The 27,761-nt window shown below is 45.9% G+C and overlaps 1 protein-coding gene across 1 annotated transcript in view; it reads left to right on the top strand.

Annotated features, from left to right (window-relative positions):
* Window positions 1–27,761, top strand: part of SLC44A3 (solute carrier family 44 member 3) — a 98,964-nt gene that overhangs the window by 20,845 nt on the left and 50,358 nt on the right. The window contains exons 6-10 of the mRNA XM_035017983.1: window positions 6,895–7,055; window positions 9,559–9,648; window positions 10,881–11,005; window positions 16,278–16,464; window positions 27,478–27,643. Coding sequence (XP_034873874.1) covers window positions 6,895–7,055; window positions 9,559–9,648; window positions 10,881–11,005; window positions 16,278–16,464; window positions 27,478–27,643 — 729 coding nt within the window. The remainder of the gene's footprint in view (window positions 1–6,894; window positions 7,056–9,558; window positions 9,649–10,880; window positions 11,006–16,277; window positions 16,465–27,477; window positions 27,644–27,761) is intronic.

Genomic DNA, 27,761 nt, shown 5'->3' with positions numbered 1-27,761 from the left:
GTTGATTTTTTTTCTTTTTTTTTTTGGGAGAGAGTGCGTGAGAGCAGGGTGGGTAGGGACAGAGAGAGAGTGAGAGAATCTCAAGCAGGCTCCATGCTCAGCATGGAGCCCAATGCGGGGCTCAGTCTCAGGACCCTAAAATTATGACCTGAGCTGAGATCAAGAGTTGGACACTTAACTGACTGAGTCACCCAGGCGCCGCCATAGTCAATTGATTTTTAATGAAAGTACCAAAGTAACTTCATGGGGTTAAAGAAGTTTTTCAACAAATGGTGCTGAAATAAGTGGAAAGACATAGGGAAAAAGTGACTTTTGTTCATTTTGTACCAGGACTCTTACCTCCTACCACACACAAAAAGTAATTCGAAGGGGCACCTGGGTAGCTTAGTCAGTTAAGCGTCTGCCTTAGCTCAGGTCATGATCCCAGGGTCCTGGGATTGAGCCCCCATCGGGCTCCCTGCTCGGCGGGGAGTCTGCTTCTCCCTCTCCTCTGCCTGCCACTCCCCCTGCTTGTGCTCTCTGACAAATAAATAAATAAATAAAATCTTTTTTTTTTAAAGTAGTTTATAGTTCTAGAAATCAGATTAATAGTGCCTATGCGGGTTGGAGATTGATCAGAAGGGGGCTTGAGGGCACTTTCTGGGATGATAGAAATGGTCTATACCTTGAAAGGGGTGGCGGTTGCTTAAACACCTGTATTTGTCAAAGGTCCCTAATTGTATGTTTAAGATCTGTACATTTCACTTTACGTAAATTTTGCTTTAGTAAAAATAAAAGGAATCCCTTATATTCTGATTGAGACAGAGCAGCAAGATGTTGAAATTTTAAGAAGAAGAAAGACTATAGAGCGGTATGCTGTATACTACCTTTTGCATAAAAAGGAGGCTATATCCTAAGTGTAATTTAGGTGTTTATATACATAGAAGTGTGCGTGTGTGTATGCATATATATACATATTTGTTTGTGTAATTGTTATATCAGACAAACATAGCCTACAGGGTGTCATCAAAAAGCAACTTTATTTTTGTGTGGATACTTTTTTCCGGTTTTATTTCTTTATTGAAGTATAACATATAATTATGTCAGTTTCAGGTATACAGCATATTGATCCAACAATTCTATACATTACTCAGTGCTCACCATGATAAGTGTAGTTACCATCTATCACCAAACAAAGTTATTCCAGCATTATCGACTGTGTTCCCTATGCTGTACTTTTAATCTCCGTGACTTACTTATTTTATAACTGGGTTTTTGTACCTCTTAACTCCCTTTTATCTATTTCACTATCCCCCTACCCACCTACCCTTTACAACCATCAGTTTGTTTTTTGTATTTATGAGTCTGTTTTTTTGGTTTGTTTCTTTGTTCATTTTTTTGTTTTTAGATTCCACATGTAAGTGAAATCATATGGTATTTGTCTTTCTCTGACTGACTTATTTCCTTTAGCATAATAACCTCTAGGTCCATCCATGTTGTCACAGATGGCAAGATGTCATTCTTTTTATGGCTGAGTAATATTCCATTGTTTAAATATACCACCTCTTCTTTATCCATCTATTGACAGACACTTGGGTTGCTTCCATATCGTGGCTATTGTAAATAATGCTGTGAAAACATAGGGGTGTCTATGTATATTAGCATTTTTGTTTTGGGGGGGTAAACACCCAGTAGTGAAATTACTGAATAATATGGGAATTTTATTTTTAATTTTGTGAGGAACCTCCATACTGTTTCCCACAGTGGCTGCACCTGTTTACATTCCCACCAACAGTGCACAAGTGTTCCTTTTCCTCCACATTCTCGCCAGCATGTATTTCTTGTCTTTTGATTCTAGCCATTCTGACAGGGGTAAGGTAATATTTCACTGTGATTTTGGTTTGCATTTCCCTGATGGTTAGTGATGTTGAGCATCTTTTCGATGTGTCTTGTGCCATCTGTATGTCTTCTTTGGAAAACTCTCTGTTCAGGTCTTCTGCCCATGTTTTAATTGGATTATTTGGTTTTTAGGTGTTGAATAAGTTCTTTATATATTTTGGATACCACCCTCCTGTCATATATTATTTGCAAATATCTTCTCCCATTCAGTAGGTTGCCTTTTTGTTTTGTTGATAGCTTCCTTCACTGTGCAGAAGCTTTTTATTTTGGTGTAGTCCCAATAGTTGATGTTTACTTTTGTTTCCCTTATCTGAGGAGACATATCTAGAAAAATGTTGCTAAGACCAATGTCAAAGAAATTACTGCCTATGTTTTCTTTTAGCAGTTTTATGGTTTCATGTCTCACCTTTAGGTCTTTAATCCATTTTGAGTTTATTTTTGTGTGTGGTGTTAGAAAGTAGTCCAGTTTCATTCTTTTGCATTTAGCTTCAGTTTTCCCAGCACCATTTATTGAGAGACTGTCTTTATATTCTTCCCTCTTTTGTCATAGATTAATCAACCATAAATGTGTGGATTTATTTCTGGGCTCTCTGTTCTCTTGATCTATGTATCTAATTTTGTGCCAATACCATACTGTTTGGATTATTACACGTTTGTAGTATATCTTGAAATCTAGGCTTGTGATGCCTCCAGCTTTGTTCTTCTTTCTCAAGATTGCTTTGGCTATTCGGGGTCTTTTGTGGTTCTATACACACTTTAGGATTATTTGTTCTAGTTCTATGAAAAATGCTATTGGTATTTTGATAAAGGATTGCACTGAATCTATAGATTGCTTTGGGTAGTATGGACATTTTAGCAATATTTTTCCAGTCCATGAGCATGGGATATCTTTCCATTTGTGTTGGCCTCAATTTCTTTCATCAGTATTTTATAGTTTTCAAAGATTAGGTCTTTCAATCTTGGTTAAGTTAATTTCTAGGTATTCTTTTTGATGGAGTTGTAAATGAGATTGTTTTCCTAATTTCTCTTTCTCTGTTTTCTACTTTCTTTCTGTCTCTTTAAGTTTATTCAGTGGGACTAGTTTTTTCTCTGTCCCTGAATGAAAACACAGTTCCCAAGACTGCTGTGGTTACTTTTAAGTAATAATTACTCAGTCACTTTAAATGGTAAGAGATACTTTCCATTCAGTAATTAAAATGTTCAGCCCAATATGATAGACTTCAGACTTGACTGACAGTTGAAACTTCTCCCTCTCCCCTCTTGGGCCAGGAACGGATGGGAAGGCTTTGGTCAGGGAAGGGGGCTGCAGTCCTCTCTCTCCTCCTCTTCCTCCTTCTCCTCCTCACCTCTTTCCTCTCACAGTCTACTAAAACAGGCCTCTGACTCTCAGGGTTGGCACAGCAAAAGTGAAGAGGCGTAAGAGGGAACAGGAGCATTTTTATTGGACTGATACTAGTACCAGTTTTCTGGATTTGGGAGATGTTCCAGCCAGCTTTCTCCCATGGACACATTTTGGGTTCTTTGGAGACTTCCCATCACTCTGGCGGTCTCAGCTGCAGTGTTCTTCACGTGGTCAAATGCTTCTCTGCCCTGTATGGTCATTTGCTAAGTCTTCCCTGGTCCTGGGACCTCCAGCTTCTTTCTGCTAAGGGCCCCACAGTTTTCCATGAAGCTGTCTTAGACACCAAGGACACTAGCCTCCACTTCCCAGGGCTCAAACCTTAACCCATGAGGTCATCTAAGCCCTCTGAGTTTCCTAGGAAACACTTCTCATCTGATTTAGGAGTGGTATCTCTCACCCTCTCTCCCTTGGAGGACAAGAATGGATTCACATGAACATTCTTCTCTCTCAAAAAAACAAAAGCAAAACAAACAAATGAAAAACTCTTTAGAATTGCTCTTTTACATGATCCAATGTACTTATCAATACCTGTACAGAGTCAACTTTACTGTATCCAAATAAAAAATAAAATCAACCAAAGTATCAAGAATGTAGACTATGACAAATGAATTTAACTTAATACAAATATATGACATAACCTCGCTGAAGGGGGAAGAGAGAAAAGGAACTGACCTATGACGTAACTTTGGAAAACAGTTTTATGACTAAATACTGTGAACTAAAGACAAAAATAACTGTACATAGGCACCATGCTCTAGTAGGTAAGTTTGTTTCTCACAGGGGTACTAGTTAGCATTCCGACAGTACATACTAGGGTGGATTATAAGAGGACCTAGGATCAGTGACACCCCAGTAGGAATGAGCATACCTAGTACCCAGATATTGGTTTCTAAATACCATTTTCCAAGGGCTCCTTGGAGAAATGACTGATTTTAGGACTTGGATAAGGAAAATACAACATAAGGGTGGCATAATCTTGCAGAACCAGAAAGTGAGGATGTGCTCAAAATTACCCAGGGGCCGGCCTGAAAGACCTCCTAGTGGCCAAAGCTGGAATGATTTGAGCAACAGAATAAATAGCGATCATACTAGATTATAACCTAAAGAATAAATATCCATGATTAAATAAATAAATGGGGGGAGGGCACAGAGGGATAAATCTTTACAGAAGAATCCCAAATAATGTATGTAGACATTTCCCGCTTAATTTCCCTCCGCTTAAGGGTGGGCTGGGCTCAGTGACTCACTCCCAAAGAATCTAGAAAAATAGTAACATGACAGTGGAGAAACCTGACAGATACCAACCACCTTAGCCAAGTGATCAAGATTAACTTCACCAGTGATGTCATGTTGCTATCATGTTCCCCAATATGATTCTATGGCAAGAACACTTCACCTCTGTGGTGTTCTTCTCCAGACCCATAACTGCAATCTAATTATGAGAAAACCTAAGGGACAATTTACCGAATACCTGACCATCAATCTTCAAAAGTGTCAAGGTCATGGGAAACAAAGAAAACCTAAGAAATTGTCATAGACCAAAGGACACATGACAACTAAATGCAACATGGCATCCTGGATTGTATTCTGGAAGAGAAAATAAAGGACATTAATGAAAAGTGGTAAAATCCAAGTAAAGACTGTAGTTTAGTTAATAGGATAGTAACAATGTTAATTTCTTAATTTTCACAAATGTACTGTGGTTATGTTATGTACGATGTTAGGGGAAGGTGATTGTGAGGTATACATAGGAACACTCCGTAGCATCTTTGCAAGTTTTCTGTAACTTGAAAATTACTCCAAAATTAGAAATTTATTTTCTAAAATGTTCAAACAAACAAAAACAATGGCTGCCTGAGAAGAAATGTGCTTTTCCTCAAGGAGAAAAAAACAGCCATTTCTCACTATTTATTCTATTGTACCTTTTGGAATTTGAGCCATGAGAATGTATTACACCTTCAAATTTTTTAATTAGGGAAAAGCTGCTTATTTGTATTACCCTCCTCTTGAATCACTATTCAGTGACTCAGGAACTATTTCTGTAATGTTGTGACTTCCTGAGAAAGATTCTTCCATATGTTCTACGCCGTGTTCATTGAAAGTTCAGAAGCCATTTCTTTCTTCATGACAATATAATACTGTTTGCATTTGGGTTCTCTCATGTTTCATCTTCACACATTTCAAAAAGTACTTGGTTTTTAGCAATTTTTCAGATAATTTGGCACTTCTTGGGTTGGGATAATTTTCACTGTGGGGACCCAAGGAAGGAAGGAAAGGCAGAAGCCCGTGAAGGTGCTTGTGGCCTCATTAAGAGTCATTAGGATGAACACCCGTTAAAGAAGATTTAGTATATAGTATATATATATATTTAAATATATATATATGTAGTATATATATATATATAATTAGTATATATATAATTTAGTATATATATATAAATTTAGTATATATATAATGGAATATTATGCAACCATCAAAAAAAAACCTCGAAATCTTGCCATTTGCAACGACGTGGATGGAACTAGAGGGTATTATGTTAAGTGAAATAAGTCAATCAGAGAAAGACAAGTATCATATGATCTCACTGATATGAGGAATTCTTAATCTCAGGAAACAAACTGAGGGTTGCTGGAGTGGTGGGGGTGTGGGAGGGATGGGGTAGCTGGGTGATAGACACTGGGGAGGGTATGTGCTATGGTGAGCGCTGTGAATTGTGTAAGACTGTTGAATCACAGACCTGTACCTCTGAAACAAATAATTTACATTATATGTAAAAAAAAAAAAAAAATGATAGTAGGAAGGGAAAAATGAAGGGGGGGGAATCGGAGGGGGAGACAAACCATGAGAGACTATGGACTCTGAGAAACAAACTGAGGGTTCTAGAGGGGAGGGGGATGGGATGAGTAAGCCCAGTAATGGGTATTAAAGAGGGCACATACTGAATGGAGCACTGGGTGTTATGCACAAACAATGAATCATGGAACACTACATCAAAAACTAATGATGTAATGTGTGGTGATTAACATAACATAATAAAATAAAATTAAAAAAAAAAGGATGAACATCGCTGAGCATTTTTATGTTTCAGGAAGAGATCCCAAGAAGGTCAGCTTTTTCATCTACTGGTTATCAACTGCAGCTTTATTCATACATTCATCACTCCCCAGTACCCATTCTGTTCAGAGCAAGCCTGTCGAGCCTTATTCGCCTCCTTAAAGAGGATAGAATAAAGCTGCTTGTTTCATTGACACAGCTCGCCACTGAACCAGCCCCTTGTGTCTAGCAGTTCTTTAAAGACATGCAACTCTTGTGCTGGAGTTGGAGTCTGTGTCTAAGAAGGGCCACTACAGGAGAGTCAGAAATGTCACTCTCCAAGTGTCGATTTCTGGTTTCCCTGGGTCCCCATCATCATTCCCCACCCAGAGCAGCTGATTACTTTAAGAGAGCACAGTTGCCTGGCTTTCTAAAGTGTATTTAGCAAACAGGATGCTAAACTTCTTTTTATTACTGCAGATCTTATGTTTTCTTATTTGTTGAGAATTTTAAACATGGGTTTTTTTTTTTAAGTCAAGTAATTAAATAAACATCTTTGCCATTTTTTCTTTCCTTTTTAGCAAGTCTTTCCCCTTGTTTAACCGATGCATCCCTCAAACGCCTGAGTGCTATTCCTTGTTTGCATCTGTTTTGATAAATGATGTCGACATCCTCCATCGAATTCTAAGTGGAATAATGTCAGGAAGAGACATAATCCTCGGCCTGTGTATCTTCGCATTAGGTAATTTTCAGTTAATTTTCTTACAATGACTGTGCCAAAGTTTCTAGCACTTACGTATGTTGTACGGTGAAAATTAGCCTCTTGACTTAAAGATAAAACTTCACGTATTTTCTTCATAAATATTTTCAGTGTTTTAGGTTCAGCTGGGAGAGGGGACAATAGAATTAGGGGAACACCAGCCGGCTCTCTGCCAAGAGACCTCACTGAGTGTGGGTTTGCCTTAATATAGCGGCCATGTTCCAGAGCCTAGTCCTCAGCTCTGAGTAAGCATGGGTGTGCAAAGCAGATTCACAAACTGGCCAGTCTGCGAATTGGCAATGAAAATTACAACTGTCAGGGGAACCAGAAATGTGTGTCTTCTGGCCAGACCGCCCTCTCCGCATGAGCAAGCCAGGTCAGAAGGTTGCTTGGTGAGCAAGGCAAGGAGGCACGTGCATCGTGTTCATTAGCGTCAGACGGCAATGGCCTGAGGTAGCCAACTGCCTGCTTTGGGTTGGAGGCGGGTCAAGGCCTTGAGCCAGGACATGCCTCTTTCAGGCGCTTCTGGAAGCAGCTACCCCCACCCCTGGCCCTTTAACTTCCTATTTGCTGTCCTCCAACTTGAGGAACCCCTTTAAGAGTCAACTTTGTCTTTGAACAAATGAACACATTCTGCCATTGTGGGCGGTAGTAATGGCCTGCTGTCTACCCCCTTCTGCAGTGGCTGCTCCCCAGCCGTTTGGTTGAAAGGAATTCTTCGGTCAGCCGTGATTTTACCAGTTTACAAATGGAGTGTTCTGTAATTTCATTACCAGAGGGTTACTAATTCCTGAGTGCTTGGGGATGCCTACCTCGTCACCTTTATGCAACTTCCCGATTTCTTATGATCCAATGTGCCAGGCCTTGTGCTTACTCTTAACTCCTTAAAACCTCGTCAGAATGCTGTCACCACTTGCACGAGGGGAAACCAAGGCTTAGGTTAAGTGACTTGGCCAAAGTCATATGGTGACTAGAGTGGGCCGCAGAGCTGTGTTCTGATCCCCAAAGCCACATTCTTTTTTTTTTTTTTTAAAGATTTTATTTATTTATTTGAGAGAGAGCATGAGAGAGAGAGCATGAGAGGGAGGAGGGTCAGAGGGAGAAGCAGACTCCCCGCTGAGCAGGGAGCCCGATGCGGGACTCGATCCCGGGACTCCGGGATCATGACCTGAGCTGAAGGCAGTCGCTTAACCAACTGAGCCACCCAGGCGCCCCGCAAAGCCACATTCTTAACCACTACACCAAAACATCTATATGGAATCCTAAGATTTCTGGTTTAGAGAAAAAGTAAAATAGTATATATAAATTCACTGAAATGCTTAACATAAATTCATAAGCCTAAAAGCCCAAGTACTGGACAGTAATATACAGATTTTTTACATATACAGCTTACCAAAACATTAGAAAATTTTTCATTTCTAAAGGCATTAATTGGGGCGCCTGGGAGGCTCAGTCGTTTGAGCGTCTGCCTTCAGCTCAGGTCATGATCCCAGGGTCCTGGGATCGAGCCCCGCATCGGGCTCCCTGCTCCGCGGGAAGCCTGCTTCTCCCTCTCCCTCCGCCTGCCGTTCTGCCTATCTGTGCTCTCTATCTCTCTGTCAAATAAATGAATAAAATCTTTAAAAAATAAAAATAAAAAAATAAAGGCGTTGATTTTTCATATTTAATAGGAATACCTGAAAACATTTAAAGTTAAAACTATACACAAGCTCAAGGGCGCCTGGGTGGCTCAGTCGTTAAGCGTCTGCCTTCGGCTCAGGTCATGATCCCAGGGTCCTGGGATCGAGTCCCACATCGGGCTCCCTGCTCGGCGGGAAGCCTGTTTCTCCCTCTCCCCCTGCTTGTAATCCTGCTCTCACTGTGTCTCTCTCTGTCAAATAAATAAATAAAATCTTAAAAAAAAAAAAAAACTATACACAAGCTCAATAAGAAGTCAAAAGAGTTAAGTATGGTAAAAAAAAAAAAAAATTTTTAATGGTTCATTTGGACTTAAAAAAAACATTTTGGGGGCACCTGTAGTGGCTCAGTCAATTAAGCCTCTGACTTAGGTTCAGGTCGTGATCTGGGATTGGGCTCTGCGCTCAGTGGGGAGCCTGCTTGTCCTTCTCCCTCTCCCTCTGCCCCTCTGCTCATGCTCTCTCTCTCTCTCTCTCAAATAAATAAATAAATTCTTAAAAAAAAACACAACATTTTGGGTATTTGGGAATAAGACCTAATTAACAACAAAAAAAATTTTTTTAATTGAAGAAGAATGCTAGGGCTTCAGAAACTGGCTTACTATAGCAGACTGAACTTGTATATGCTTCAGAGAGTGCGCTGGGTGTGTCTTGTGGTTTTTGTTTAGTAGATGTCGAAGATATTTAGAAACTGAAGGAACTCCTCAGCCCTCCCTCTTCTGGGAGTCATGGTAGCCCTGCCATTGTCCTCATCACTCTCACACCTTGAGAGTGCTGTTGGGGTTTATATGTTCTGCTTAATTTTTCAGCCTTGTCTTTGGGCATGATGGTCACCTTCCGATTCATCACCACCCTCCTGGTTCACATTTTCATCGCACTGATTATTTCGGGACTGCTGTGTGAGTATTTCTACTTGATGGATTTCTTTTTCATTAAATGAAAAGCATTTTCATTAAGTATGGAACTTAAAAGTTGGCATTCTTGAGCTAAATAGGCTTCAGAGAGTCTCTCATCCAACCCCAGCGTTTCACATATGAGAAAACTCAGAGCCAGAGAGGACAAAGGGACTTGCTTGTGTCCTGCAGATACTCGCCAAGTTGATGCCAGTCTGTGGTCTCTGCTGCTCTCTCCAGCAGTCCTCGTGGCCATACCATTAACAGACTCCAAGACTTGTTGGAAAGAATGCCTGCTTTTAAAGAATGTCTTCTGACCTTTCACATCAGCCGTTGATATGTAGGTCCCCACAGTTGTCATGCAAAGGCTCCCACCAGTCTAAAACGATTCAGGCCCTGAGCTGGGGCAGGGTCCCAAAGACCCTCCCCTGTGCCCACTGGTTCCCGTTTTGTGGCCGGAATGTGGGTCCATCCAGGGGTTGTCAGGAAAGGGGGTCTGAGAGGTAGGGGCACACAGGAAGTTCAAGGTAGCAGCTATTTACCAGCTGGCATGGGATACTTGAACTTTTAATAATTGGTATGACTGTAGGGTTTCATTCCCCTGAATAATCAGCTTTGCCCTCAGCAACTGAGAGCCCTACAGCTCACAGGTGCACAGCGTGCCATGCTGGAGGACGGGCACAGCAGCTTATGATGGACCCTTTCCCGCCTAGGACAAGGAAAGACCAATGTGACCCTCCTCTAGCCACCGTGGTGGTGTTGTAGGTGCAGGTAGTGCTAAAACGGAGGGCATGTGCAATGTCAGGCTACCCACCCAGACTTGTGAGTGCCACGCTGACGTCCCCGTTCCCGCAGGGGTCAGCACCAGTGGAGCTCATCGGGCAGTTCTAGACTTTGGACTTGAATGGTGTTCCCCTCACTGCCCTGCCCGTGCACTTTCCGCCCTGCTCACATCCATACCCAGTCTGCAGGCTGGGCTGGCAGGAGGCACCTGTGTTCTGGAATCCCTTCCCCGTGCCTCCCAAAGACAGGCAGCCACTGCGGGCCCAGACAGTCCTTGGGGAGGCTACCCTGGCCCTGGCCAGCTCCTCTGGAGGGTTGGTTGGTACACATAAAGCCCCAGGCCCTTGGGACCCACCGCCCGAGCCAGGCCACCCCGTGTGTGGTCCACATGCTGGAGGGGGGGGGGCAGTTACCCATGCATCTGTGCTGAGTTGACCTGGTGTTTTGCTTTCTAGTTGTCTGTGGTGTCTTATGGTGGCTGTATTACGACTATACCCGTGACCTTAGCATAGAACTGGACACAGAAAGGGAAAATATGAAGTGTTTGCTGGGGTTTGCTGTTCTATCTACAGTAATCACGGTAAGAAATGCCCTTCCAGCGGGAGGTCAAGTAGCCTGCTAAAACTCTGAAATCCGAATAATAGGATTGTAACTAAAAACAACTAGAATTTGGGTGGGTTTTTTTTAACCTCAGAGTATGCATACATAATAGTATGGTGAATGAATACATGTTTAGTGCGTTCTCTTATTTGCAATACCCACATAGGAATAAATCAAAACCTTCAAAAAAAGAAAAAAAAAAACAAAACAAAACAGGAAAAAAGACCTTACCTTCTTCCCAGGTCATTTCTGCCAGCTCTCAGAGGTTGATTTGTTACTTGTGCTGATTCATTTTCCTTGAACACAGTAGAACCATTTGTACCCCCAAGTGGCAGTAAGGTGGACGCTGTAAGGAGTGGGGGTCAGGGGGCAGACTTAACGACAGTTCCCGTTTCCTGTTTGTGAGGAGGCTCCCCCTTCCAGCCAGTGGATGCTCTGCCCCCTCCAGGGTGTGGCAGCTCCCACTGCCCTCGAACACAGAGAGCCCTTTCTTTCCAAACCCGCGGGCCACTGGGTGATTTTGGTGTTCAGAGAACCCACTGCCTCCCCGTGAACACCCTAGTTGAAAACCGGCAAACAGAATGTTGAGGCAGCAGATACGGTTGTTGTGGGAGGAGGGAGCTTGGAAAATCATTCAGGTCACTCCGCAGGGGGCATTAAAAGCCTTAGAATCACAAGGCCGTGGAGGGGGGCTGGGGCTGATTTTTAGGCCACCATGGCCATCCTTGCTGGCGTGTTGCTTACTCACCGTTTATGGATGGGCAACAGCTAGGGTTCCCACAAGCCCTTTAATTCTTCGGGCGAGCGCAGACTCTCTCACCAGTTCTCGGCTAAGGAGAGCCTTCCATTCCCATATTCGGTAGTCTCCACATCTTCTCCTTTCTAGTGAGGTTTCAGGTGTGTGTTCGTCACATGGAGTGCATCTCAGGGAGCAAGTGTATGACTAAGGAAAGTTCCTGATCTGTCCTGCCCTGGGCAGGGACCAGGCCTGCAGCTGCTCCAGGGCCTGTGAGGAGGCTGAAGGAGAAGGGACCCCCTGCGCCCCAGGTGGAGGCTGGAGCGGTTGGGCAGTGGGGAGGGAGTGGGGGGACAGCCTGCCTTCTCCCTGAGCCCTCCATGGGGCTTCCTTTGTCTCCACACGCTGAACCTTTAATGGCCACCCAGACTCCAGAGTCAGGGGTGACTTCTCTTCCCTGAGCGGAAGGTTAGCGTGAGGGAAGGCTGTGAAGGCAGGGAGGCTGTTCTCACCTGTGTCTGTGAGGACTGTTCAGGGGCTGTGTCAGAGGGTACCAGCAAACCAGCTCCCACACCATTCCCATGGGACATTTGTCACCACTACTTACTAAGTTCCTGCCACGTGCTGGTTGCTGGGCGGGCATGTCCTCACAAGAGCCCTAGATTGTTCGTTGCCATTTACTGAGCCCCTCTCGTGCACTGGGTCCTGCACTAGGCAACAGAGCTAGCAAGACAAAACACACCAATAGCACCTGCCCCCTGATTAGATGAATTACAAAGCAAGCAACCACATGACGTGGTACACGGGGAAAGACTCTAGCCTTTGTGGTCTCGGGTGGGTGTTCAGACCTACTACCCCCTATGTGACCTCGCAGAATGACTTGGCCTTAGGCCTGGGTCTCCTCATTTGTCAAATGGGAATATTCCTGCAAGATTCCACGGACTTCCCTCCTCCCTAGGGAGCATCCGCCACAGAAGCTCGGCATTCCTATAGAGAGCCACCCCTAATTCCCCTGACTGGAGACCTGGGGCTGAGGAAGTGGGGCTGGCTTTGGTGCAAGAGGGTAACTCCACCTAAGAAAAACACTGCCCACCTGCTTCTTCTCCCCACCAGCCCAGCTTGGCTCCCACAGGACCCTGGCACAAGGTGAGGGAAGGAAGACAGGGAAAGTCACATTATGTCCTCTAGTCAGACACCACTCCCTGTCCCCAGTGCTGGTATCCAAGGGGAAAGAGGAGTTAACAGCTACCCCTCTTCTCCCTCACTGTGCCTTTCTTATCCCCACTTCTCCAGAGAAGCAAAAGAGAGGGGGAAACCAACCTTAGCAAGAGGGGAATAGAAGCAGAAGAAGGGTCCCCTCCTTCAACCCTCATCCCTTCTTGCTTGCTCATATGGGAGCCCCATCTCGCTCGTCTTCCCCCACTCCCTCCCTACATGTTGGAGCCCAGCAGAGACCGAGAGTCTCATCTAGTGAAGATTTCCCAGGGAAATCCTTGTCTGCTACCAGGACACTTGGGTGGATATATGGTCCTGTCTCCTGAGTTCCCAGAAGCTACCTTACAAATCAACTTGAAAACATTGTTCTGGGAAGATGGGGGCTGCATATGAACGTTGTCTAAATAGTTTCACAAAAAGCACTAGCTGTGATGAAGAAAAGAGGGTGACTGGCGTTAAACACATACCCCAGGGCATCAGCTTAGGAGCACAGGCTGAAGGGCAGCTCCTGGAGGCTTAGAGCCCAGAAGAGTGAAGTCAAGACATGACCCCCATGGTGCATCAGCCCTGCTGACCAGCCCAGCCTCGCTCACACCCCCAGCGCCATCCCCATTAGGTAATGCTGATCCCTGCTGAGACTGAGGAGAGGGTCAGGTTAGAGTTGACTCTACGCTTCTAATGAACATCCTTGCAGTGTACTTAAGAATGTGAGAGGAGTATTGTATGCATGTATATAACTTGTAAAACACACATGCATTGAAATATGCATATGTTTAGGGCGCCTGGGTGGCTCAGTTGTTAAGCATCTGCCTTCGGCTCAGGTCATGATCCCAGGGTCCTGGGATCGAGCCCCGCATCAGGCTCCCTGCTTCGCGGGAAGCCTGCTTCTCCCTCTCCCACTCCCCCTGCTTGTGTTCCCTCTCTCGCTGTGTCTCTCTCTGTCAAATAAATAAATAAAATCTTAAAAAAAAAAAAAAAAAGAAAGAAATATGCATATGTTAGCTTTCTACTCAGGAGCTAGAAGCCAAGTTTATTTACCTAAAGATCATATAATTTTGCTTCATGAAAATTTTAAGTAAAACCAAAAAAAGGTCCCTCTTTCTTATTGATAGTAGAAAATGCAGAGTTGGAAATTCCTACTTAGCCTTTACAACTTAGGGGTGTCTGGGCATGTTCAGCTGGGGCAGGAGGCTCTGCTCCCAGTTTTGGGAGCAGTTTTAGTTTATCCCAACTTCCTTCGACTTTCCTCCACTAAACTGTGAGATCCTTTGGGCCAGGAAGGGGTAGTAGGGGTTGTGAGCCAAGGGGATTAAAAACAGAGGCTGGGGTGCCTGGGTGGCTCAGTCGTTAAGCGTCTGCCTTCGGCTCAGGTCATGATCCCAGGGTCCTGGGATCGAGCCCCGCATCGGGCTCCCTGCTTGGCCAGGAGCCTGCTTCTCCCTCTCCCACTCCCCCTGCTTGTGTTCCCTCCCTAGCTGTGTGTCTCTCTCTCTGTCAAATAAATAAAATAAAATCTTTTAAAAAATAAATAAATAAATAAATAAATAAAGGGGCGCCTGGGTGGCTCAGTTGTTAAGCGTCTGCCTTTGCCTCAGGTCATGATCTCAGGGTCCTGGGATCGAGCCCTGCATCTGGCTCCCTGCTCCGAGGGAAGCCTGCTTCTCCCTCTCCCACTCCCCCTGCTTGTGTTCCTGCTCTCGCTATCTCTCTCTGTCAAATAAATAAATAAAATCTTTTTAAAAAATAAAATTAAATTAAAAAAACAGGCTAATGAGGACGTTATTAGGGTACAGATGGTTGAGGATAGGACTTGAGCTGCGATCAATTGTGGGAATAGAGACAGAGATCTAGGAAATTGAACGCAGGTGACTGGGATTGTGCTGTGCACCAGGGATAGCTCTGCTCTTGGGGAGCTTAACCTAATGAGAAATTCAGCTAAGTAAACATTTGCAGTAGAAAATGCCGAGTGCTAGAGTTGGTAAGTTTGGGATAACATGGAAATACACAGGAGAGGAACCTTACTTATTCTTGAAGAGTCCAGAAAAGTTAGGGCCACTGGAGTAGGGAATCTAGAAGAAAGAGGAGATTTTTATGTGAAGATAATGAATTTGGCTCATGACGAGTTGAATTTGAGACACAGTAGGATGTTCATGGCCTGGCCAGGAACTGATGTGCTTACTCATCTAGCACCTAGAGAAGGGTGAGGCTGGAGGTTGTTGTTGTTGTTGTTGTTGTTGTTGTTGTTGTTCTTCTTCTTCTTCTTCTTCTTCTTCCTCCTCCTCTTCCTTTTCTTCTTCCTCTTCCTCCTCCTCTTCTTCCTCTTCTTCCTCTTTCTTCTTTCTTCTTCTTTTAAATTTATTTGAGAGAGAGAGCATGAGCCGGGGGACAGGGCACAAAAGAAAAGGGAGAAGCAGACTCCCCACTGAGCGGGGAGCCAGATGCAGGGCTTGATCCCAGGACCCTGAGACCATGACGTGAGCCAAAGGCAGATGCTTAACCAACTGAGCCACCGAGGCACCCCACCGCTGGAGGTTCTTATTTGAAATGAAGGTTATCAGCCCCTAGGAAGGATGCTAAGACCACAAAGGAATAGGAGATAGCCCCCAAAGACTCTGAGAAACAACAACTGAAGAAGTAGGAGGGGAGCCAGAAGAAAGAGCGATCACAGAAGTGAAGGGAGGAAAAAGTTTTAAGAAAAGAGGAATGGACAGAGATTCACATGCCATGCTCTAGGTTAGGGTGTGAAAGTGTGGATGGCAGATGGAGACTAGTCTGTGCAAAAGCTTGCCTGTGAAGGGTGTGAGGAGATGGCAGGTGACTGGACTGGGATGAATTTAATATGAAATTTACATGGAGGGAGGCCAAAACCAGTAGTGAGGAAGGCACAGAAGGTTGCTTTGAGGCATAATCACTGTCCTTTCCCCTTATAGTTCCATTCCTTGCCTTTTGCAATCCTTGAGCATTCTCTGAGTCTTTGGGGTATTGTGGGGAGGAGGTAAGGGACAGAAGATGGTTCTCTGAACCTAGAGGACCTTATTTGCATTTTCTCTTGCTCTCTGACCAGACCTCAAGTTCCCTTAGGACAGGGACTGTGTCTTGTTCACTGTTCTAGCTGCAGGGTCTCTCATAGGGACCAGCACAAAGTAGATGCTCAGTTAGGATTTGAACATTTTTCTGTTCAATTATAATAAAAATAGTGAGTAGATAAAGAGCTGTTTGCTGAGATACCAGTGAAATATGAAGGTTTCCTTCTCAGTTCTTCACTATTTTGAGTCATTTATTCTAACCCCTTTCTCACCAGGCAGTTCTGCTCAGCTTGATTTTTGTCCTCAGAAAGAGAATAAAATTGACAGTTGAACTTTTTCAAGTCATAAATAAGGCCATCAGCAACTCTCCTTTCCTGCTGTTCCAACCACTATGGACTTTTGCCATCCTCATTTTCTTCTGGGTCTTCTGGGTAGCTGTGCTGCTGAGCCTGGGGACTGCAGGTAAGAGCATTGGGTTCCATCACCTCGGAGGTGGGCACGGAAGACCCCGCCATTTTAGAGCCATTGACCTGCTTTCATGGGGACCAGATTCCCCTGCAATGAGGCGTGTCCCATGACGGTGGTTATGGTGCCAGGGGCTCTGTCATGGAGGAAAGCAGGAAAACCCTTTTCCTCTTTTACACTGGCATTAAAGAAACTGGGTTTGTTTCAAGAGAGGATAAATTCAGTAAGGACTGAAAGAGCTTTCAGAAAAACTACAATATGAACAAAAGCCTCTAGAAAGAAGGATTCAGATTTTATCCACGGCAATTTGCCAACTCCTCTCACATCAGTGATCAAGAAGATCGCCCTATTAAAAGTGTGTTGTGCCCAGCAGAGCCAGCTTACGTTTAAAGCAAGTGCACATGGTCACATTGCTTAGGTCCTGAGAAGACAATCCTGAATCCCACCCCCCACCCCGTCCTGTTATCTCTATACAGTGGTTTTCCACCAGAGGGATTCCTCAGAATCAGCTTTATTAAAATACAGTTGCCTGGGCCCCCTCCTCAGAGATCATGATTCACTTGGTTTGAGGTAGGGCAAACGATATTTTTCTGAAGCCCCATAACAGGGCAAAGAAGTGCTATTTAAAGTACTGTCTGAAATGAGGTAATGAGCTTAGGTCAGAATATATACCACTCCTTTATCGAGAAATCTCGCGAGGGGGGGAAAATGTCAGCAGAAGGAAACACTGGGCTTCGTCAAGCGGTCAGTCTGTGTTCTGGCGCAAGCTCCTCACCTCGCTGTGGGCTAGTAACAAGCGGTGTGGGGATGGGCAGCTAGTCTGTAAGCACACTTTGAGTGGCCCAGCTCTAGATCTTCTCTAACTCTTCTGTTCGATTTGGTTAAGGCCCACATTCACACTCCGACGGGAGTACCAAAGAGTAAGTTGCTTTCTGAGACCAACCGTCACCAGACAGATAAGAACCACAGCAGATGAGAGGGGCTCTTCTCTCAGACACCTGGCCTCACCCTGCCATCTTGATCTGTGAACTGTCTGGAGTCAGTCAGTTGAGCATCTGCCTTGGGCTCAGGTCATGATCCCAGAGTTCTGGGATCGAGTCCCACATCACGCTCCTTGCTCCGCGGGAAGCCTGCTTCTCCCTCTGCCCCCTGCTTGTGCTTTCTCTCTCTCTGTCAAAATAAAATAAATAAAATCTTAAAAAAAAAAAAAATAACCACAGCAGATGTCAAATCTACAAGGCTAATGTGATCCCGTACTGTTTTATCAAGTTTATGTTGTCTCCGATCGGCTCCAGTCAAATCTGTAAGAACAACTGCTGTGTAGTAGATTCTTAGTCAACTGGGGTCTCTTCCCTCTCCTCTGGAGTCAGCTGACCCATTGGAGCTTGCTTCAAGATGGTCAGCAGGCTCCCTGGGAGACATGGTCCCTACGGCTAGCTCCAGAGACGCTGTAGGAGCACTCTCTTCTGTTGTTCTCTGGAAGCTCTCTGCAGACCTGCAGTGAACTCAGGATAATTATCCAGGAAGAACCAGGACTGTAATCAGTCAGGATGAGGTGTGTCTGGGAGTCACAGAAGACTCAACCAGTGGCTTAAATACGATATGAGGTAATTTCTCTCTTACGGAAATGAAGTCCACAAGGAGGAGCCCCAGGCCAGCATGATCCTCTAGCGATGGCAGCCCTGGGTGTGTGTGTTCGACTTCATCTCAGCGCCTGTGGCTGACCTCCTGTTCCACTTGCTTCCATCTGGTAGCAGAAATGACACTCGGGCTCCAACCATACCCTACACCAGCCATTAGGAAGGTGGCAGGGAGGAAGGTGAGCGTGCCCTCCCTCCCTCAGCCCTTCTAGAAGTCATGACAGCACGTCTACCTCCACCCCACCGGCCAGATCCTCGTGACACAGCAACACCTTCCTGCGAGGGAGGCCAGGAGACACGGTTTCATCTGGGGGCAGCCACACACAGTTAAAAAATTAGAGGTTCTATTGCCAAGAAAAAGCGAAGAACAGACATTGTGGGACAGTTGGAAGTCTGAGCTAGGGCAACAGCGAACAGCTCTATTTTGTTCGCTTGAAGTAGTCTCAGTCCCGTCAGAGAGGAGGGCAGTGGCCTCGGTAAGTGCAGGGACACAAGCATCTGTTGAACTGTGCCCAAATTCCAGGCTGTGTCCCGGGAGCTTTCTTACGTTCTCTGCGTTAAGCATGGCAATCGCCCTCATCCTGTGTTTGTTATGCTCAAGTTCCAAGCAAGAGAATTGAGGTTCTGAGTACGCGCTCCGTGGAAGGTCACCCCGATAGGAAGTGCGAGGCTCTCTCTGGCTCCAGAGCCCTAGGATGGAACCCGTGTGATCTCTGCCCTCTCGCATCTCCCGTGTCTGGGAGACAGAGTGGGCTCCTCAGTTGTCTGTCAAGTCAGAGCAGTACTCGGCCGCAGCAGCTGGCGGGCGGATGTGGCCTGGGCCCACAATGTTGTGTTTGGGGTCTGTGGTTACAGGACAACAGGGCCAGAGGTCGAAGCCGGGGTGGGCTGGGAGTGGAGGGTGGCAGAGGGTGGCGGGGCATGGCGACGGGGTGGTGGACGGTGGTATTGGAACCATTGCCCTAAAGAATCACCAGAGAAGGGGTGAGGTCCTGGGAATATGACTCAGGACCAGGGAAGGACGTTCCTTCCTCCTCCAGCCTCTGGGGTGTAGCCGTCCTTCTGGGCCGTGAGTCTGGCTAAAGGAAATCGTCCCTGTGCTTAACCCATGCTACCTTGGAGCAGGGCACATTCGTTCGTTCTTGCCTTTTACTTCACAACTGTTAGGGGAGCCTTGTGGGGCTGAGGCCCTGGGCTAGGCACTGGGGAGGAGTGGCATCCTCTCCTCAGAGCACGTAGAGTCCAGCAGGACAGACTGACAATGAAACGTGTGCTCATGGCAAAGGTTGATGAATGTCACGGTAGGAGAAATTTGGGGAGCTCCTAGAGCTCCAGAACTAGGCTCTACCCCACTTTGTGAGTCAGGGAAGGTTTCTCAGAGGATGGGCTAGAAATTGCCGTCAGAAAATACAGAAAGAAGCTAAGGGGGATTCACGAGGGGTCACAGGCAAACACCAGGAGAGGACCTGGTCACAGACGACAAGGAGAGAGCCAGTCCTGGGAGTTAGGGGTGCAGATGGAGAGGAACACGTCCCAGGGCTGCCTTGGGGGTGAGCAGCCAGCGCGATGTCCCTTCAGTTCCCCGTTAGGCCCAACTAGGGCCCGGGGCTTCCGGGGCATGAAATAGGGTCTGCCCCAGGGCTGTGAGCAGGAGAGGCAGGAAGACAAGTAGGGGATTCCAGGGGCCGAAGGCAGCACGGCATTCTGGAACCACCTCGGAGGTCAGGTACTAAAGTGCGGCCGTTCTCTGTCAGTGGACGGAGGAAACCAGGCCCGAGGGTGAGAGGCAGAGGGTCAGGAAAGAAAGCCAGGTGCCTGGCACCTGACGTAAACATGCATGCTGGCAGACCTTCTGCTTTGCAGGAGAGGAGGTGTGGCAGGGAGGTCTGGCCTTCCCTCCTGCTGGGCTCAGGCACCCTAAAAACCAGACTGGCTGTCCCCTCCAGCCACCTGACTCTCCTTCCCATTCACCTGTGGGCCAACCCAGGTGCACAGAACTCCTTTGTTTTCAAAGGCCTTTTCACTCCATGCCAGAGCCACCACTCTGGGTCTGGGCGGGTCACTTCTAGGCTTCATGTCATTTTGACCTTCGGGAGATGCCCCCAGTGCACTTGTGGGAGACTGAGAGGTGCTGTCAGTGCTTGTGAAAAGAAGCCAGGTGATGTGGGTGGTCAGAGAGGCCGGCGCAGTGCCTGTCTCCCTTCACATCCCCTCAGTTATAGAACCCTCCAGTTGTCCAGTCTGTGTCCCATGTGGCCAGGGGATGGGGGGGTGTCCTCAGTGGGTAATAGTTGGGAGCTTTCTATCACGTCAGGTAGTTGAAGGAACTAATATTTTGGGGCACTTGGGTGGCTCAGTCAGTTAAGTGTCTGCCTTCGGCTCAGATCACGATCCCAGGGTCCTGCTTCTCCCTTTCCCTGCCGCTCCCCCTGCTTGTGCTCTCTCTCTCTCTCTCTCTCTCTGCCAAAAGAATAAATGAAATCTTTAAAAAAGACCTAATACTTTAATGTGTAAAAAAGAAAAAGAAATACAGGAAAAAGTGACCTTGGGCTGTTTTTGCCCAGATGAGCTATTTCTCTAGAGGCTATCACTCAGTCGCTGAGCTAGTCTACAAATTCTGGCTTGTTTGGGGATCGTTTCAGCAGACCATATCAAGGCCCTCCGGCAGTGATGTTGATTCGCCCATTAGGAACCATCTGCTACCAGCCATGTGACAGTGACTACTAAAATCCAGTGGGGAAAAGCGAAACTGTCATAACCTTGGGAACCCAGCAGGTGCAGGTGGCAGGTTGGAAGGAGCCCGCGTGGGCTCGGTATGTCCAATTGTCATTAAGGTGGCCTGGAAACCCCAGAGTCAACAGTGGAGGAAGCCCATCTTGGGGGGCACTTCCCCTCCGCATGTGCTACAGTTAAAAGGGTCATCACAGGGATACATTCAGTGTGCTTGGGACGGCCAAGGGCCCTGCTTGGAAAGGAGGCAGCAGGGTCAGACAGGTTTCCCGTCAAGAGACCCAGGATCCCGGCTGGCTCTGGCCTTCCTTATACGTTAATCCTCTGTGCTTCCCTTTTCTCATTTTGGCAATGGAAAAACGATGCTTTCACAGGGCTGCGAGGAGGCTAAGATGGGGCCGGAGCTTTGCTTTGCAAATAAGGGACCATGTATGTTCCTTATGTTGGGAATTACTGTTGGCTAAAGAGTATCTGGTCCTAGCTTCAGCTTTACTCTCTGCCCTTCCCTGGCATATTTGAGAATATAGTTTACAAGAAAATTGTCTTCTTTTTTAGGTTCTGAGAGATTAAAGCCTCCTAGCATCCCAGACCTGTCCTGGGAAGAGGTAGAGGGAACCTGCACAAGAGAGATTTGAAACAGCTCCTGCTTTTTTTGAAGTTTATGGTCCCTTTGGGAGGGTGCAAAAGAAAACAGTCTCCAGGAACATTCATGCCTTTGCACCTGCCGTGACCTTCATCTGGAAACACCTCCTCTTCGCAGCCCGCATCCCACCTCTCGACCCCAAACTGCTTGGAAAGCTAGTCATTCTCCAAGAATGGTTTTGAGCATTGTCGTTCTTAGAAAATCTATAAGTTCCCCAGGCATACTTAGTATTGCTTCTTCATTTTCCTTGCAATTTTTACACTCTTCATTCTTTGAACAGCTATCCATTGCAGCCCCGGGAACTGGAGGTACAGCCGTGAGCAGGACAGAGGCACTAGTGAGCGGGGAGAGAGGGAATAAAGTATATATATTATATGTCAGATGGTGATGAGTCCTACGAAGAACAATAATGCAAGGCAATGACTTGTGCGTCACCATCCCCCTGGAGTATGGACATCTTGAGGGCAGGGGCCGTGTCTTTTCCTTTCTGTGTGCAGCTCCTCAATGAGTTCAGTAAGTGTATCCTGAATCAGTAGGCGAATTCGCATCAGTGCTGTGAGTATTAAATGAGATGTATACACAGAAAGAACTTGGTAAATTACAGGCTCTATGTCAGTGAGATTTTCTTCTCTTTTTCCCTAATCTTTATGCTGTCCGAGCAGAAGCTGAGCCAGTGAGAGACACAGGCAGGACGGATGTCAGGAGGGCACCTGAGCCAATTTGCTGGAAGAGGCCAGTGCACTGAATGTACTAGAAAGTTGAGCCCTTCCAAGTTGGACCTGCTTCCTTTGGGAAATTATCCCGACCGGCTGGACTGCCTTCCTTGAGAAACGGTCATGTATATGATCATGAGTATCACCTTAATCTTTCAAAATGCTTTAAAGCATGTTTATAATGTCTGGACTTATGGTTAGCTTCATGATGAATTTCCTCCTGTTTGTATTGATGATAACCCGAAAATTGTCTCAGATCTCTATAGTAAGATATATTAGGGATATAGGATATATTGGAGCTATATTTATTGGATTTATTGAGGAAGGTTGATTCATTCATTTGTTCATTCAATAAATATTTATTGAACATTTACTATATCTGACCCTGTTATAGATGCTAGAGATACAGCTTTCCTTCTAGTTTGGAAGCTAGAGGGGGGATGGGCATTAAATAAAATAAGTAAGTGAATTTTATAGTACATTAAAAGTTGATAAGTGGTATGGAGAAAATTAAAGCAGAGAGGAGGAATGAGAAATGCTTAAGGGGGAGTGCAATTTTAAAACTTGATGAGTAGGGAGGGCTTCATTGAGAAGGTGATAGGTGAGCAAAGATTTGAAAGAGGTATGGGTGGAGCCATGAGGCTATATAAGGGGAGGGACAGTGTTCTTGGCAAAGGGAGGGCAAGGATAAAGGGACCAGCAAGAGGCAAGGGTACTGGGGGCACCGCAAGTGGACCCCTTCAGCCGGAGTGGGGTGGTCGAGGGAGAGCATGGGTCAGGAGGGGGTCAGAGAGGGCATGGGATCAGCGATCCTTAAGTTCCCCTTAACACGCGTTGGCTACACATAGGGTCCTTAGGGCTTGTAGCCTTTATAGGAAGTCTGGTTCTAATCTGAGGTGGGAAGTCATTCCGGTTTTAAGCAGAATAGTAACATGATCTGACTTACATTTAGTAGCAGCCATCCAGGGAGGAGATGATGCTTGCATAATAATGGACGAGGTGTGACTTATCAGAGTCTGTGGCTCTTCTGAAGGATTTCCCGACGTGTTAGTGGAGGGTGTGAAGGAAAGAGATTTAGAGATGACACTGAGCAACTGAAGGATGAGACTGCCATCAGCTAAGATGGGGCAAGACTCTGAGTGGAGCATTTTAGGGGAGATCATATCGGTTTTGATTGTGTTAATTGAGACATCTTTTTGGCAGCCAGATGGAGATGTCCAGTGGGCAATTAGCTGTTTGAGTCTGAAGTTTCTGGAGAGGTCCCAGCTAGAGATCTACATTTGGGAATTTGGAAGCATATAAATGGTATTTAAAACCCTGAGAGTAGAATGAGTGCAGAGAGAGAAGAGTGGAAATCCAAGGGCTGTGCTTTGGGGACCTTCAGTGGTAAGGGATCCAGGAGCTGGGGAGGAAAACAGAAATGAGGCTGACCAGGAGCAGCCAGTGGGCAGGAGGATGGAACGTGTGCTGTGCTGGAGTGTGGGGGAAGGGCTTCAGGGATATGGGACTGGTGTCCGGTGTGTCAAATCCTACTGATAAGCGAGATAAGACCCGAGGACTGATCACTGAATTTAGCAACAAAACCACTTCAGGGAAGGTCAGGGGAGTGGATCATGATCCAACTGGGTTTAAGGGAAAGAGGGAGAAAAGAATTGAAAAGAGTAAGTAGGCACAGTCTTGAGGAATTTGGCCATAAAGAGGGACAGAGGGGTGCCTGACTGGCTCACTCAGAAGAGCGTGGGTATAGATTATTTTAAAATAAATTAATTAATTAAAAAATTTTCTAAAGAGGAACAGAGAAATGTCAAGGAAGCTGGAGGAGAGTCAGGAGAGGGGTTTTTTTGTTTTTTTGTTTTTGTTTTAAAGATGAGAGATGGTTGAAAATGATTCCGTTGAGAGGCATACTTGGATGAAGGAAGCAGGAGGGGGGAATTGCTGAAGAGCTGTCATCAGTAGATGAGGAGGGGGGTCCAGAGGAGGGGTTAGCCTTAGGATCATGGACAGTTTATCCCATTAAGTGGGGGTCGGGCTATGGGCTCATGCTGACAGCAGGTAGATGTTGGGGGTAGGCACCCACAGAGGTTTTCCAGTTGTTCCACTTTCCTCAGAGAAACCAGAAGTAAGGTCATTGACAGAGAGTAACAATGGGGGGAAAAAACCTTAGAGGCCCAAGGAGGAATTATAAACAGTCCAGAAGAAGGGGAGATGAGTAGATGAATAAAGCAACATGGGAGTTCCTGATAGTCACTCAGATGGTATCCTCTTTCTGATGTTTTGTTTGCTTCTTTCGTGTTCTCCCCTTAATGGCTGATGTCCAGCATCATTCCAACATGCAGTAGATGCTTAATAAACATTCGTTAATTCCAGAGCTGGAATTCTCTCTCCCTGTCTTCCAGTTATAGCTAACCCTGTATTGTACTCGCTCTTCCCAGGGTCTTAGCCACGTAATCCCCATAGCAGCTACATGTGTGGCCATCGGGGCCACAAGACTAGACGGGGTCACCAAGGGTGCGAGGAGTTGCTATTAGTGTCTTCAGATTACAAGTGATGGAACAGAGATGTTACAAGGTCCCATAACCTGCCCGAGGCTAGTCAGCCATTAGGGGACGGTGCAGAGATATGAATCTCAGCCTGTGGGACTCAAACCCAAGCCTGTAATCTCTGCCCCAGGGTTCATCTTGTCCACCCTCTTCATCTTGACAATGAGAGAGTGGAGGCCCAGGTTGCTTATCACATGTGTCAGAGCTGAGACTGGGACCAAGTCCTCTCTGAGTTCAGTGCCCTTTGCACTATCATCCCTGTGATCCATCGTAGCTTGGCATCTATCTGAAGTCTAGTTCCCCTTAACACGCGTTGGCTACACATAGCAGTAGCTATGGTGAAACAGTCTTCCCCAGCAAAGCAGCGGGTCCTCCGACGGAGGCTCGTGCCTGCACTGACACTGTCGTCCAGGAGAGGGTAGTCTTGTGCGCAGAAACAGGCCTGCCCCACCCACAGGCGGTAACCGCGGCTTCCTGGGCTTTCAGCCTGAAGCCTGAGCGCCTGATCTGATTCTTCAGAGAATGTTTGCCTAAAGCAGAGGTTTTTGAGAAGTAGGTCTGGCCCCCAGGTGGCATTTGGCAATGTCTAGAGACCTTTGGGGCTGACATAACTGGACGAGGGGAGGTGGGTGCTCCTGGCATCCAGTGGGTGGAGGCCAGGGTGAATGCTAAACATCCTACAGGGCACAGGACAGCCCCCCACCCCCAACTAAGGATTATCTGCACCAAAATGGGAATTGGTTTGTTGAGGAACCCTGCCCTAAAGGAGAGTCTGGAAACAGCCTGATACGACTGAACCAGAGGAACAAATAGAAGGTCGCTGAGACGAAGATACTCTAAAACAGCAGTGACCAGAATACCGTATGGGTTCTGCTGCTTTGGGGAATGCCAGGGGTTGGAAGGCTTGTATGAACCCGGACTTACCACTTTAGCCACTCTCCAGTCGCTACTGCCATCGATCGGTGTGCTGAGCCTGAACGTGTGTGAGTGTGCCCCTCCTGGGGCTGGCACGGGGCAGCCAAGGAGCCCCCCCCTTTAGCAGCCAGGGCTCCGTATTTACCTTATGTCTGTCAAAGCATCCCTCCTGTTCTGCGGGAACATTCTCCACCCCCAAACCATTTGCAACGCTGTAGGCCTGTTCTTGCAAAACTGCCATCTATCCCCAGGACTTGACCTTGCAGGAAGTACAGTGTGCTTGTTGGCTGGCCCTGGTCACCCTGACATTCCATGAAGTGATTCTCCAAGTCTCCGCCGACCTGATCTGCCCAAGCCCTGCGTTGGTGGTGAGGGGCTCTTCTCTAGTGCTGGGAATGCTTTTCCGAAACACACCCGTTTTGGAAAAGCATCAACATTTATCAGTGCCGTACCTGAGACAGAGATTGCCTCCCAGCCAGAAAGAGCCCAGTGCTCAATAAAATATTAACTTCTCTGTAAATCAAGCTGCTCCACTGTTTCTCACAATGTGACTCTTGTTCAGCAGAACACAGAGCCTAAGGAACGAAGGCCAGCCTCTGTCCGTGGAATCAGATTGCTCTACAGCACGATTATCTTCTCCAACTTCCTTTGCAGAGATCCTCTTGTGAATGTCTATAGACACGGGAATTATGAGCCTAAAACCAGTTTATAGCTAAGGAAGAAAATATGAAACTATCTTTAAATGTCGTTCCAGTTGTAGGTTTTGCTGAAGACTGAAGTGCCCATCTTCTGACTTACAGTAGTTTTAGGGTTGTAGTTAGTATAGTTACAATAATTTTAAATATGTAGTGGGAGAACATCTAGAAATTACACATAGCCACAGAGGTGGCATTTGGATTTACTAAATCCAACCTGAATTGAATTGAATTGCAGAGCTAATTCAGGGGCTTCTTTAGATGAGGTCAAATAAAACAGGGACTGGCCATGTGAATGGCAGAGCACTGTTGGGATGACCCTGCTGGCCTGGTTTGATACAGTATTAAGCTCCTGAAATTTAATAAAATCATTATCATGTATGGAATGAAGTTTCTATGGGCCAGGGCCTGTATTAAGCATTTACCATGTAATCTCATTCAAACTACCAGCAGGAAATTGGTGTTATACCTAAGGAGACTGAATAGCTTACCCAGTTCAAGCTGAGATATGAACCTAGGTTAGCACTGAGACCCAATAGGTATTTCAAATGTGCTAGAAGAGTTTGCCCTTGAAATGAAATCTGAAATGAATCCCTTTGAAAAAAAATGGAGATCCTTGTCTCATTTATAAACTATAAATTTTTGGTGAAGCAGTGTTCTAAAATATAGTCCTAATGGCTATAGTCCTAATAACGAGTTTTGTTTGTATCACAAAGTTGTGTGGTAGAAAAACCATGGATGTTAGAATCCAGCGTGTCAGGGTTTATAGTCTCCTTCCACTAATCATGAGCAGTGAGACTTTATGGAAGTTCCCTGACTCTTCCAAACCTCAATTTTCATATCTATAAAGTGGGATGAGCATTAGAGTATATAGGTCAAGTGTCTTGCAAATTGCCTACCCATCAGTCATTATGAATATTTTTACTGATATTACTCATAAGTTAAACGTGTGTTCTCAGTTTTCAGTGTGTGCTATGAAGATCTCAAATGAGGGTGGATGCTACCAACTTTACTTTGGCATCTGTGCATCTACCTAATGCCAACAGCCAGCCACGTGGAAGTGTGGCCTGTTGAATCATCTTTCCATGCTTTGGAAAACATTGGTGTAAAGCATATTTGTGTTTTAAACTTTAGGAGCTGCACGGGTTATTGAAGGTGGCCAAGTGGAATATCAGCCTCTCGTAGGCATTCGGTACATGTGGTGGTACCATTTAATTGGCCTCATCTGGACCAGCGAATTCATCCTCGCGTGCCAGCAAATGACGGTAGCCGGGGCACTGGTCACTTGCTATTTCAACAGGTAGGTCTACTGCTACCCTACTTCCAAAAGGTAGGATTACTGCTCTTGATTTGTCTACGTGCTTCACGTCCAGTATCACAAAAGATACTTTGGAGTTTTATTTTTTTATTTTTTAAAA

This window comes from Mirounga leonina, unplaced genomic scaffold (genome assembly GCF_011800145.1).
Source record: "Mirounga leonina isolate KUSES-001 unplaced genomic scaffold, KU_Mleo_1.0 Mir_173, whole genome shotgun sequence".
Classification (NCBI taxonomy): domain Eukaryota; kingdom Metazoa; phylum Chordata; class Mammalia; order Carnivora; family Phocidae; genus Mirounga; species Mirounga leonina.
The sequence above is the reverse complement of the archived record's forward strand: the minus strand, read 5'-3'. Positions and strand labels throughout refer to the sequence as shown.